Source organism: Thermobia domestica, chromosome 9 (assembly GCF_964235325.1).
Source record: "Thermobia domestica chromosome 9, izTheDome1.hap1.1, whole genome shotgun sequence".
NCBI classification, from domain to species: Eukaryota; Metazoa; Arthropoda; class Insecta; order Zygentoma; family Lepismatidae; genus Thermobia; species Thermobia domestica.
The window spans coordinates 201012635-201025917 of record NC_137462.1 but is presented as its reverse complement, the minus strand read 5'-3'; the positions used below and the strand labels follow the sequence as shown (position 1 = coordinate 201025917).

Here is a 13283-nt window from a genome sequence, read left to right as displayed (position 1 = left end):
GTAATTTATATTCCAAAAACTGGAAAATGTATGTTGTATGTTGTTTACTACCGGTTTCATTGATAAGTAACCAATTTAGACAGAGGACTAACTTACAGAAAGTAAGTGTAATTTAAAGCAAGAACTATTAGGTCATTTTATTAGTATTTTGAATACAGTAACTAGATACTTACGTATTAGTTTAACTTCTATATATGATATACAGTAAAAATTATTTTTGCAATATGAAATCATTGTATGTGATAAATATAGTAATCTGACGTTCTCTCACTATAAGTTAAATATTCTACACTCAAAACACACCTTGCATCCAGTGCTTTTGTATCCCTGTTAGAGCTTCATATTTGATATTTCAGCCCGCACTGGAGTCACGATGGCGAACACTCCTACCGCAAATTGGAATAAAGCACTGAGACGCTGTACTAACGAAACACTTCAAGTGTCCACAAACACTAAAAAGTATTTAACACTTAACAGTTTGAACTATGTCCGTTCACTATTACGATACACTCTTTATTTTTACCTTCCACTTATGATGATAGATCCAGATTAAATCTTCAGTTTCAGGAAACACACGGATCGTCCATTTGTTCAGGCGTCAAAGTAGCGTAAAATGAAGATCTCCTTTAGTTGCGGATAATATATTACTGTACATTCACCTTGCTAATAGGTAGTTTACCAGCAAGCAGCGGGCTGAAACTAGAGTTGTACAGTTATTTTTCTACTTCTCTTTTTGCACTGAGCAACATGAGCCTGAAGGAAATACTTCGAATAACAGAAAAAAATAAAGGGCATTCATACTGTCAAGACCGGACTTTTAAAATGTCCAAATTGTAGACATGAATTCGAAAGCTTAATAGTGCTGATCTGTTTATACACTTGCCGATTATAGACATAAATAACATTAAATTGTATCATCACCTCCTTCATTTTTGGGCAAGTCATTTTCAATTGACGATCCTTTCATCTTTTCCTTTAGAACTATTGATTTTCTGAAGCATAAGAACATTCAAGTATGTTCAAATAGTTCTCTAAGAAAGGAAAATATTACGTATGGTCAAAGCATATAGCACCTTAAATGTTCAACAGAGTAAAATTAACGTTAGTAGTTTAATAATAACACTCCTTCTGCCGAAATAACAATGTGGCAAAGTTCCAAAATACACCAAAAGTTTTACGAAGGTGGGGTCAAGTTAAATAAGTATCCTAATTAATAAGTTTTACTGCAATCGAACTTCCTTAAATATACCCACAAATTTAGTGGAAAATCAATTTATATTTTTTGAAATGAAAATATATTTACATCTCGAAAGTTGGGATTTTAATTTCCTTTAAATTCTTGGTTACTTTACTTTAAACAATTCCAGTTTTGATGCGAATTTAAGATTTATCCAAATTCAATAAGTATTTGTAGACGGCGAAACGTACAGTAAGTTTTATCTAATATAACGTAAAAAAGATCAATCTTTCAATTTTGGGGAATTTCCTCAATTTATTCGCGATAAGCACATTTAACCACATTTTAACTAATTCATATTGTAGTAAGATTAATTAATTTTATTACTGTTATTAATTTACTTTCTTGTTCTTACATTACATTTCTTATTCTCTTTAAAGCTTATATTTCGAAAAGTTGCAGACGTGCGGAGAGAGAAAGAACTGGCTGAACGTCGGAAAAATGAACCACAACTAGATCAAACACAGGACCACTTAGTTCGTAAGATATTTTCCAAGTTTCGTCGCAGTGGAGGGAGTGAAAGGACTTCCCCAGCTAGCAATCATACATCTGACAGTGTTAATAACAATAAAGATGTGGAACGGGGCGATAAAAGTGATACAGAAAGTATTGGTAGTGGAACAGAAGGAGGGAAACCAGCTAGGGTTTTGTCGGCAACAAAATTATCTAGTGTCCAAGAGAAGGAGGACGCAGGATTAGCAATGGTGCCAGCCAAACCTCGTCCAATGTCAACAAGAAGCAAATGGGGAAGACTATTGGGCAGCAGTGGGGAATCCTGTGACGAATCTTCTACTGCAAAAACGTCCAGGGAAGGTGGTGATGGTAAAAACGGTAAAGATAAATCTAGTTCTGGTAGTGATCATAAGCCACAACACGGTTCGGGTAATAAAGTGTTTCCGAAACTTCAAAAAGTTGCTGGAAGGCAAGATACCATTGAGGAAATTGTTGAAGTTGAAACTGATCGACATCGACAGCAACCGACAACTGGTGTGACGTCTTCTACTACAACATCGGCAATTACCACAGTGCAGGATGCTACTAGAACAAACATAAGAAAAGTTGAACCTAGTGATACTGGTCAAAAATCAGGTGAAGTTTTATTAGTGTCTGGACAAACAACCACAGGAACAACCGTGTCACCCGCCACTACTACGTCTGTCGCTTCTGTGAAAGAAGGCCAACGTGATTCTGCTGAAACGAAAAGTCTAGTTTATCAACCTCCCGCACCAACTTCAATAGCACCTGCAGAGTATCAACAAATCCTTGCAAATATTATGGACTTCAAAGTGGACGTTAAACTGGAGATTCAAAGACTGAATCAAAAAATAAACAAGCTCGAAGATTTGTTAACGGACTTGGTGACAAAGTTGGGACCAGTAAACGGACCAGGGTCGAGGCATAGTTCGAGTAGTCCAACCCTTGGAAGCCAATCAGTGCCTGGCAGTTTGTCGCAATCCCCTCAAGATGAACTTGATCGCGACAGCAGTCCTCCACCTTTCCCTGGAAGAGGTTCCAGGAAACGAGAGTCTTCCCAGGAGTCGCCGTCCCAAGAGGAATCTTCTTCACAAAAGGGAAAATCATCGAAGACCACCAGCAGCAGAGAATCACGTGGTGATACGGAAAAACCTGAAGGTATACGAAAACGACGAAGTAAATCTAGGACTAAATATTCTAGCAGCAGCGCTACCACTCCGAGAACTTCACCAACAGATTCAATGGTCCAAAGAATGTTGGAAGACGAAATCGAGGAACTACAGAAAACATCTCCACGAAGTGACGAAGACAAGAAACCTCAGCAATCGCAGCAGCAGCAGCAACAACCACCTCGAAGAGCAAGAGAGTTTTTATAAACTCTATAAACAACAAAATATGCAGTTTGTTCCAAGGTGTGAGTCCAGCCTCAATATAAACGTGTACAAAAAAATTAAGAACATCAAAATATGTAATAATTATAAATAAAAGAAAGATAAACTTAGATTTTATATATATACATCCTAAAAAAGCAGCAAAAAATAAGCTTCATAAATTGAACACATTCCATCATGTCATTCATTTTTGTTACTTATTAGCACTATATGCTTTTTACGACAAGTGTGTGAATATGTATAAGTGGTAAAAATCTATGAGTGATTGTGAATAGAATGAGCATATGTTTTTTTGCATGAGTGATAGAAACTTACCTTTTTTAAAAAAGAAATAAAAGAGGAATCTTGCTGAAGATTTCAAGACATTAATCTTCTTACAATCTAATTATAATTTAGACAATAGAAACGGAAAGTTTAAAGAACAAAAAAACGTGTAAAATATTATGTATATACCTATATTAGTGTGCTCTGGACAATTTTTTAAGAGATAAAAAATGGGAAAAAACACTGTCTTTCAATACAATCATAATATCTACGGAGATATCTTGCGTGTCTTACACGGTATTAATCTTGGAATAAAAGAAAAAGCAATACCTGAATAGGGGAAATAATTATATATTAGATATATATCTGAATGGCACTACTGCTATTTAAAAAGAAAAGTGAATATTGTTACTTAATTGTCCTACCTTCTATAAGAAAAAAGATAGCATAGATACTTTACGCTTGTGATAAAAAACATAAAATACTTTTCTGCTTTGAGAATGGTAGATGCTATATAGGGATCTAATACTTATATATACATATATATATGTTACTTATACTGTATTTCAAATGGAAACTGTTATAATTTTTGTTGCCTAATGTTATTTTTCATTGTTACTCTAAATGAAATGGAATAAGAAGTTAGTATTATGATTATGATTATTATGTATTAACGATGGTGAACATGCGCTTTTGCCAGTCAAGAACATATCATGATTCATCCAGCATAGAGGGTACTACATATACATATATTTTTGCTGGAATTATTGGATCTTCCATACTGTTTAGTCTTCAGTGGTCTTGTTATAACTATCTCTTTCTTAATGTAGGCTATGATAGCTCCCCATACCCCCCTCCCCTTGTGAAAAATACTCGTTTTTTAGTTACTTTTAAAAATAATAACTTTTTTGCAAGGAAAAAATGGAATGATATATATGTACGTTGCAGCATGTATGACATACATGTAAAACGTATTATATATACATATATATTTAAAATATATATATATATACTGTATATATATTTAAAATATATGCATATATTGCCTATAGATACACTGTGTGTGCGAAGAATATTTTCGAAGGAGGCTGTGTCAGAAATTTCACTTATTATACACGCAATAAGTTAATCTTTATCCTAACATTGTGATATTATAGTTAAGAATATAATTGAAAACAAAGTTTCTATGATGAAAGCTAAAATGCACGATACTAACAATCACGGATTGAAATCCGAAAACAAAAAAGATGTGTACTTACTTCTTGAAGATTCAGTGGATGTTAGTAATACATATTGTCTGTATATGTATATATATTAAAATTATTGTTATTATTTTTAGTTGACATTTTTTTTTAAATATGTAATTATAAACCTTTCTTTTTTCCAATCCATGAATGAATATAGAAACATAATGGCAAATTATTATAATTTTCAATTGTTTACATTTTTTAAAACTTTTTTCTTAACCAGAAAACATACACACCTAGTGAATAGGCGTGAATATCTTACTAGATAAAACAATCATTACTGAATATGCAATACATCCATCTGTAATTAACAGTAATTATTTCATGATTATTTTTGCCTTTTCTTTTTACTACCATAGCTTTTCATTTCTGTTTGATAAAAATTTCTGAAGTCAAATTAAAGTATTTGGTGTTTTTACTTCTTTCATCGAGAACAACCTGTTGTTTTATGTACTCACACATTCAAATCGATATGATAAGTTGTTGAAAGATGAAAGTTACACTACACCTGTGTTATTTAAATAGATGGGATTCAATACAAATGGTGAAAAATGAGCAGCTGGTTTATGGAAAACTGTTGAACATAGTGTTTAGCACATCGACACAGTAAACCAGATACTTGGGTTCGATCTATGGTCTAGTCGCAGTTTATAAATCTTTAAGCTTCAAACGAAGTCAATAATGTTTATGAATAGATGTAAAATATATTAATATCCGTCTACATATATTTTTTTTTAAATCAGAAGAGACTGGTCAACACGATAAAAAAATTTTAAAAATTAAATCTTTCAGTTCCCTCCCGTTAGGCTAAGGGAGAGGATGATTAAGGCAAGTGAATAGGAACGGAACAGTTGGTGGAATGAGTTAAAGGAATCGGGAGTACTTCAAGAAACAGCACGGGCATGTTATTATTTACCACAAACTTATTTGGCCCCGGGAATAGAACTAGGACTCCGTACACCGGAGGTAAGCTTTCTACCACTGAGCCACTATACTCCCATCAACAAGTTGAGAAACTATATATGAAAATTTGAAATAATTCTTTACTTAAATGGTTTAAATTTCATTTTTACGTAACTTGTACGTATAATGAAGTAAAAAGAAATCCATTATTACCATCAAGACGTTGTTGCTTTTGTTGTTGTTGTTGTTGTTGTTATTATTATTATTATTATTATTATTATTATTATTATTATTATTATTATTATTATTATTATTATTATTATTATTTCTATTTCATATATTTCGTTCCTTAATTTTCCAACCGATATCGTCAGAGTTTCTGCTTACTTTTGGGGGTACAATTTTTACATCTTCGTTATAATGTCCATCTTTTAAATATGAATCTAAAATTCATAACATAAATTTGTTGGGAAAACAATGAAAATTATTGATAACTGCTAGTATAAGAGAATTATGCTTGTCATTATATGCGTTATGTCCCCTCTTGCCAGGTAACATATTAAATATAACTTTGGGACAACGTTGTTGCACAGCAGTTACGAAGTAATCCAACTATTTGTTCTGGATACCAAGAAGATGCACTAATAAATTTATGTCTGTTATCTCATTTTTTGTAAAGACACAGTACCGAAACATGTTGAATGGTTTTGGCTTCTAGGCAATAGTGAACATAATAGACATAAAATTACAAGTACATTCTTCTCGTATCAATAATTATTAATGTAATGGCAATTATCAATAATTTTCAGTGTTTTCACAACAAATTTAGGATATAAATTTTAGGTTCATATTTTAAAGAAGATGGCAGTTTTTAAAAAAGTACCGAAAACGTACTTAGCTTCAAAAAAATTAGCTTAACTTTCGATGATATCCGCAGGAGAATTGACGAAAGATTTATAAGGATAAATAAAAAAAAACACAATGGAAGATAGGAAAAGCTTTCAATTTTATTTTTAAAAAATCCTATACTTACTTATTGTAACAAGAAAAAAGAAATTAAGTCCTAACTCCTGAAGTAGGAGAAGCAAGTCTGATCAGTACGTTATTTACGATGGAAGAGGTAATGACAAGATACTTTAAATTGAATTCCACAAATAATTTAATAATCTATCATTGAATAATCGAAAGAAAAAAAACTTGACAATACAGTAAGAGTGAAAACATCTAACGTATACAGAAATATACGAGAAGTACAGGTTTATTTCTTTGTTTTGTTGTTTTGACAACAGAAGTCAGATAAAGTTCATATGTATTCTTTTGTTGATAACGTAGGAAAAAAAAATTAGCCAATTCTTGTTGTGTAAAATGTTTCGACGTAACGAGAACTAGTCCGTTCAAATTGGTCTAATCATTCCGTTATTATTCACAAAGGAATATATACACTACAGTATATACATAAAGTTTGGTGTATAGCTTTGTTGGCAAATACACAAACATTTATAGAAAAAATAACCTTTTTAATTGAGTTCAGTTTCTTTCTCACTAGCTATTCTATTGTAGAAATTACGGCAAAAATTCCAGAGTCCTTACAACTTAAAACTGTGTTAAGGTAACATCACTAGCGAATGTCCTATTTCTTACAAAACTAAATCTAATTTCGGAGGGAAAATCAAAATTTCATTTAAATATTATGAAAATAGATTAAAAAAATAGAGATTAAAAACTGAAAGTACAGGGAAGTGTTTGTGTATATTAAATTTTCATTTTCAATTTCAATGAGGAAAAAAAAAGAATAAGAAATTACTGAATTTGGTTGGTTTTCGTAGCGTAAACATAGAAAAGCATTAACGTTGCTGTTGTTTTCTCCCTTATAGAGGATGCACAATACTCTTTTAACTATGATAGGTAGAAATACTATCGTATATACATATAAATAAATAAATATATAGTTATATAGGTATAACTGAAAATTTCCATGGAAAGCTGGTAATGGTTTGTTAATTCTCAATATATAAATATATATTTCGAAGAAAATGTGTTTTAGCATAATTTACGTAGAATTACTATAGAATTGTTCTCTATTGTGTATAAAAAGACAACGGTGTTTGATTCTTTTTTTTTTTTTTTTTTTTTTTTTTTAGTTATTTGATATCGATTGTGATTGAGAATTAAGCAATGTTTTTAAGTTTACATTTAAAATGAAACTTATTCGCATATTCTGTCATACTACATTCCCAAAATAGGTATATTTTAAAACATTATTAAGAGATAAAAACAACAGATTTAAATAAATGTAAAGAATTGAAAATTTGATGTAATTACTCTCAAAAGAATATGAAAGGCGGTATTGTCGTATTATATATGTGTCTCATAATATAGTTAAAAAATCACTAACATGAAGCCCAGAGAGGCTTAACCCGACCAGCACTAGAACCAAATGAAAGAGTATTCATTTAAGAGTATATGCAATTGGCACTTTTAAAATGTTTTATGTTTTTTTTTTTTTTTTTTTTTTTTTTTTTTTTTTTTGATAAGTAAAACTTCAAACATTGGAATGATTTTAAGTTTATTACTTTCAATAAAATCGTTGTAACACTAGCAAATATTTAAAAACGTTTATGCATTAAGAATATTAAGATTTATCATAAGTAACTGATAGTATATTCAAATGGAAAAAAAAAAAAAGAATATAACTTTTAAATTCTCTATTTCAAGTATATCATTAAAGAAGAGTATTATAATTCAACTTCCTTTTTAGCTAACAATAAATATGATTAGTTGCACTGTATTTCATTATTCGCTTAAAAAATTTAAAGTTCATTGTTTCTCTAACAGTCAATTTTCTGAATCCAAATTGTTTCAACACCAAAAAATATTTTTAACCTACATGTTATATACCTAATCAGCAGTTTATATTTGTACTTTCTAGTCACGTTCCGTGGCAAGCTAAGGCGGTTGTTCTGTTCTATAAATCCTTACACTGTTTCTGCTCAAAATAAAAACATTGTTATAAATACATTGAAAACAATTTATTGTTACTAACAATGTACAAAGAGATGCTATTCTTCTATTTGTAAAGTTTATGTAAAAAAAAATAAGATAAATTTATAACTTGATATTGATTCACGTAAGAAAAGAAAAAAAGTATTGTTTATGTTTTTTTTTAATTTTGTTTTTGTTTTGGAAATATTTTACAAGGTTATATATGCATATGTACAGTAAAACAAAAGTGCTGTAAATATACTGATATATGTATATCTTGTTTCTAATTTTACATTTTTTCAGCAATGAAAGAAAAAAAATTGAAAAACAAACTGGAATATCCATAAACGGTAAAGGGTTTTTCTTTCTCTTTAATAAACCTCAGTTTCACTAACTAAGTTGTTTCTATTTCAAAAAAATTATTTTCGTAACTGGAGTTTGAAACATTGTATTGAGTATTGATTGAATATTGTAAGTTTGTTTTGACTTCAAATGTCTGTGAGAACTTGTTTTCAATGATCTGGGAAACTCATAGTTCCAATTGATCAAGCTGGAGGGAACATAAAATAATATTTTTTTTTAAATTTCTCTTTTTAGGTCAACTTAAGATAGTAATTGATGTTGAAAAAAATATATATATATTTTCTTTTAACCATTATAGCACTTTAAAACATTGTATTGTATACATATTCTAGAAGAAGAGGAAAAAAGTTTTGGCAAATATTTTACACGTTTTCAAAATATATATAGTTCATTTGTTAATATCTGTGCCTTTAACGACGTAGCTCAGAGAGATATGTATCTTTGAGTTGTTTCAATAAGATGTTGTATGTTCCTGAATTGAGCTAATAAATAGGCCTACTTACGTAAATTCATTTAATGAAGTCAATTAATTTTCTCGTTTTCTTTATCTAAATAAACAGATAAAAAAAAATCCATTAGAGTTTATATATAGATCCATATTGAAATTTAATAAATGAACTTGAAGAACGGTACATATAGAACGTATAAAGAACAATAAGATAGTTGTTCCTATAATATTTTAACATACTTATAGTTTGAAACTAAAAAGTTTGTTTTTCTTTTTAATATTAAACAATATAGTTAAATATGGAACTCATAAACTAATTTAATTTTCACAAATGCAATTTACTATTGAAATACATAATATATTTCCTTGAAATTTAGTCATTGTCTAGTGTAGAGTGAAAACAACTCTCCCCAAAACATTTAAATGTTTAACTAAAATATTGTCCAAAAATAAGACATACGAGTATATCAACCGATAAATAGCATCGAGATGAACAAAATAGCATGCTTGATTTTAAATTCTCCTGTGCAATTTTCAAGAGAATCGGAAAGAAAAAAAAGAACATTTTGATACCATAAAATATGTTATTCATTACCGATAATAACTGACAGTGACACACATATACTCTTTACGCATATATTTACTTATAATACTTTATATTTCAATTTGATATATTCACAAAGTATCAAATTGTATGTAAATTAGTATATAAGGTAATAGCAACAAACTGTTACACAACTCAAAATAAAGAAAAAAATAATCGATTTTATTAAATATCGGTTTATATAGGGCAGTGGCTGCTTTTTGAGGAACACCACATCAAAGAGAAATACAAGTTTATCGATGCAAATTATAGGAAAAGAACTCGCGTCATGTACTAATTCTTGTACAAGAGAACCAATACAACGGGTTTTGTTTCCTTAGTGTGTAGTGATGAAAAATTGAGTTTTTCCAATGTAACTTCCGCTCAAATGACGCCACTAATATAAGGAAGAAAGCGATAAAAAAATAGATAAGTAACTTAAAGCATTCAGTTGGAAACCATATCAGATACCAGTATAGTGTACATCTTAACACTTTGAAGTTATTCCAATCTTCTTTAATTTTTTACATTCTTCCTATTTCTTAGTATCATATAGTCTCGATGCTAAAAAGGAGCGTTAAATTTCATATCCATCTATGAACCCTATCTAATGAAGTATTTAGCGCAAGTATCTGACTTTTTGTCACTATCGAAAAAGTCAAAATTTCCTGTACAAGCGAAATATTAATTGCTATGTTCAAGTAGATATTTATCTAATGGAGAATTAAATAGTCAGTTCTTTTATACATGGGATTTTCCAATCGTTCCTTATCCTTAATTTTCAGTTTCACGAAATTGTTTGATCCACAAACCATTCTACTTCTGTTGTGATGGTTCAAAAGTCCCCAGGTACTTAATATAAGTAAATGGAGTAAAATTTATTTTTTGCCAGAACATTTATGTAGATTATAAGAGCGAAATTTACGTCATTGCAATAAGCTTTCACATACTACAATGTTCTTTTGGAGAGACATACCGAACACCAAATTGAAAAGTACTTTTCTACAGAAACCATTTATAATGTTAATGCTAATTACACAATAGAACGAGTGAAAAATTGCAATGTTTTTATTACATTTTGAATATGTAACCAAATGTTCAATCAGCGTACATTAGTTGCTGTTCACAAAAGACATATTCTTTATATATATATATATATATATATATATATATATATATATATATATATATATATATAGCTTATTCTAAGGGAGTTCGAGATAATTTCTATTAGAAGAAAGAAGAATAACATTCCTATTTACAAACGAATTATGTATACATCAAACAGTATTTTACACAATCTCCATACATTCTAAAGATGTCCAGAGGTATAAGCAAAATACTGTAATTTAATAATAAAATGCATTTTTAAAAAATAAAATTAGCTCATTTGCTCCATACACAATGAATTATTGTGTTAGACAACTTCAAATAGAATTTCCTTAGTTAATAATCATCTATAAATATATAATATTTACACACATATATACATATTATTTCATTGTATGCAATGGAATCGTGTAAATGAAAAAAAGGAAGTCAAGTTAAATTGGGTGAAAATTCTACATTCCTCCAGACTGATCAAAAACAAACCACTTTTGTGTTTTCTTTTTATATATATAGATATAGTCATTGTTGAGTATTTTCAACGTAGATATAAATATATATCTATTATAAATAAAAGTGAAACAACGGGAAACATGCTTCACATACTGTAAATATTTGCACTGTATAAAGCCTTATTTATTAAATAAATATACTATTTCTTCTTATGTTATTTGTATTATTTCTACATCTATTATTAAGGTTCTGGTGCTAAAGAGTGTGCAGAAAGAACAACGTTTTTTTTAAAAAAAAATCAAAAATCATATATTTAAAAAAGAACAAAAGATATTCACAGATGCGAGTTCGTATACAAATAGAATTTTACAAAATAAAGTGCGGAGAACAACATCTGAGATATGATGTCCGTTATCACTGATGCATTTCTGAAAGACGTTCCTCAAAGTTAGCATCCTTTCTGTCGAATTTGGCGACTTTCCACGTGAATAGTTTTCCTCAGGTCTTCCAATGCATGAGACCTATGCCTTTACACACGTGCATTGAGGTAACCCCACAAGAAATAATCGAACAAATCAGGGGATTTGGACAGGTCAGGGGACCGAATGAAGGAGAGTGAATGTCCCTAAATCTGGAAATGAGGCGATTAGGAAAAGAGAAAGAAGAACGGCTGTGTGGGCTCTTGCACCGTCCTGTTGAAACCACACACGGCGAGGGGGAATACCCTTTCTTCGTAATTCGGTAAGAAGTTTTTGATCAACTCAATACAGCGCTTCGAGTTCACGGTAACAACATGTCCATTATCATCGTTGATGAAGTAAGGACCGATGACAGGAGTTTCGCCTATAGCACACCAAAATGTCAGTTTAGAGCTATGCAGTGGTCTTTCGTATAATTCTTTCGGATTTTCAGAAACCCCATAACAGCAGTTCTGTTCATTCACAATGCCATTGATGTCACAAACAAATAAAAGTTGTTATTTTACTTAAAAATTGCTTCCATCACATGTGCGCAGTTCAATCATCGAGTGTAATTCTCTGCCCTCAACTGTTACACAACAGCCGATTAGTACGGTGGAAATGCAAGTCTAAATACAAAATAGCCTGACCGAACGAATGCTGAGATCAAGTTCAATCGCATGTCACCGAGCGGATTGACGCGGACTGCACAATACGACTTGTCTGACACTTTCCACATTTTCGGCGGCAATTCTGTTCGTGTAGCCCCTGATTTATTTGTTATTTATTAATTGTTATTTTTATTTATTTATTTATTTATTTGTTTATTTTATTAGTGCACCTCGTGTACGAAGTATTTAACCCGCGTAACATAGTGTTACGAGTGTGAACAGCTGATTTCTGTAGATATTGAAATTGCGGCGAAACTCGTGCTCAACTGCTGTTATAGACTCATTATTCTTGAGAAAATTGTTATACGGTGTTCTATCATCCACGGCTCCATGGCTTAATTTGAAAACAAAAGAAAATTAAATAAAATTACAGAAACTAAAATAGAATAACAGAGAATAAAATGCTAAGACTTAACGAACTTAATGACACCTTCTGCACAACTCTCACTCCACCTAGTGGAGAGTTTTAGCTATTTCAAAAACATTCGTCCTCTCTGCCCCACCCTGCATATTAGTAGCTGCGCATTCATGCTACATTAACATAATGTTTTGAGTAAAATCAATATCAGACTGTTTCTCTTCGCCATTCTTCTTAACACAATTGACAATAATCATCAAAATATAAAGTATTTAGTCATATCTATATCTATCTAACTATATATATATATATATCTGTATATATATATATATATATATATATAT

General features: G+C 30.5%; 1 protein-coding gene across 1 annotated transcript in view; it reads left to right on the top strand.

The window, feature by feature from the left end:
* eag (potassium voltage-gated channel protein ether a go-go) overlaps window positions 1-11652 on the top strand; it is a 750678-nt gene extending 739026 nt beyond the window's left edge. Inside the window, exon 13 of the mRNA XM_081725716.1 lies at window positions 1618-11652. Coding sequence (XP_081581842.1) covers window positions 1618-3087 — 1470 coding nt within the window. The 3' untranslated portion in view covers window positions 3088-11652. The remainder of the gene's footprint in view (window positions 1-1617) is intronic.
* Window positions 11653-13283: the final 1631 nt, after the last annotated feature.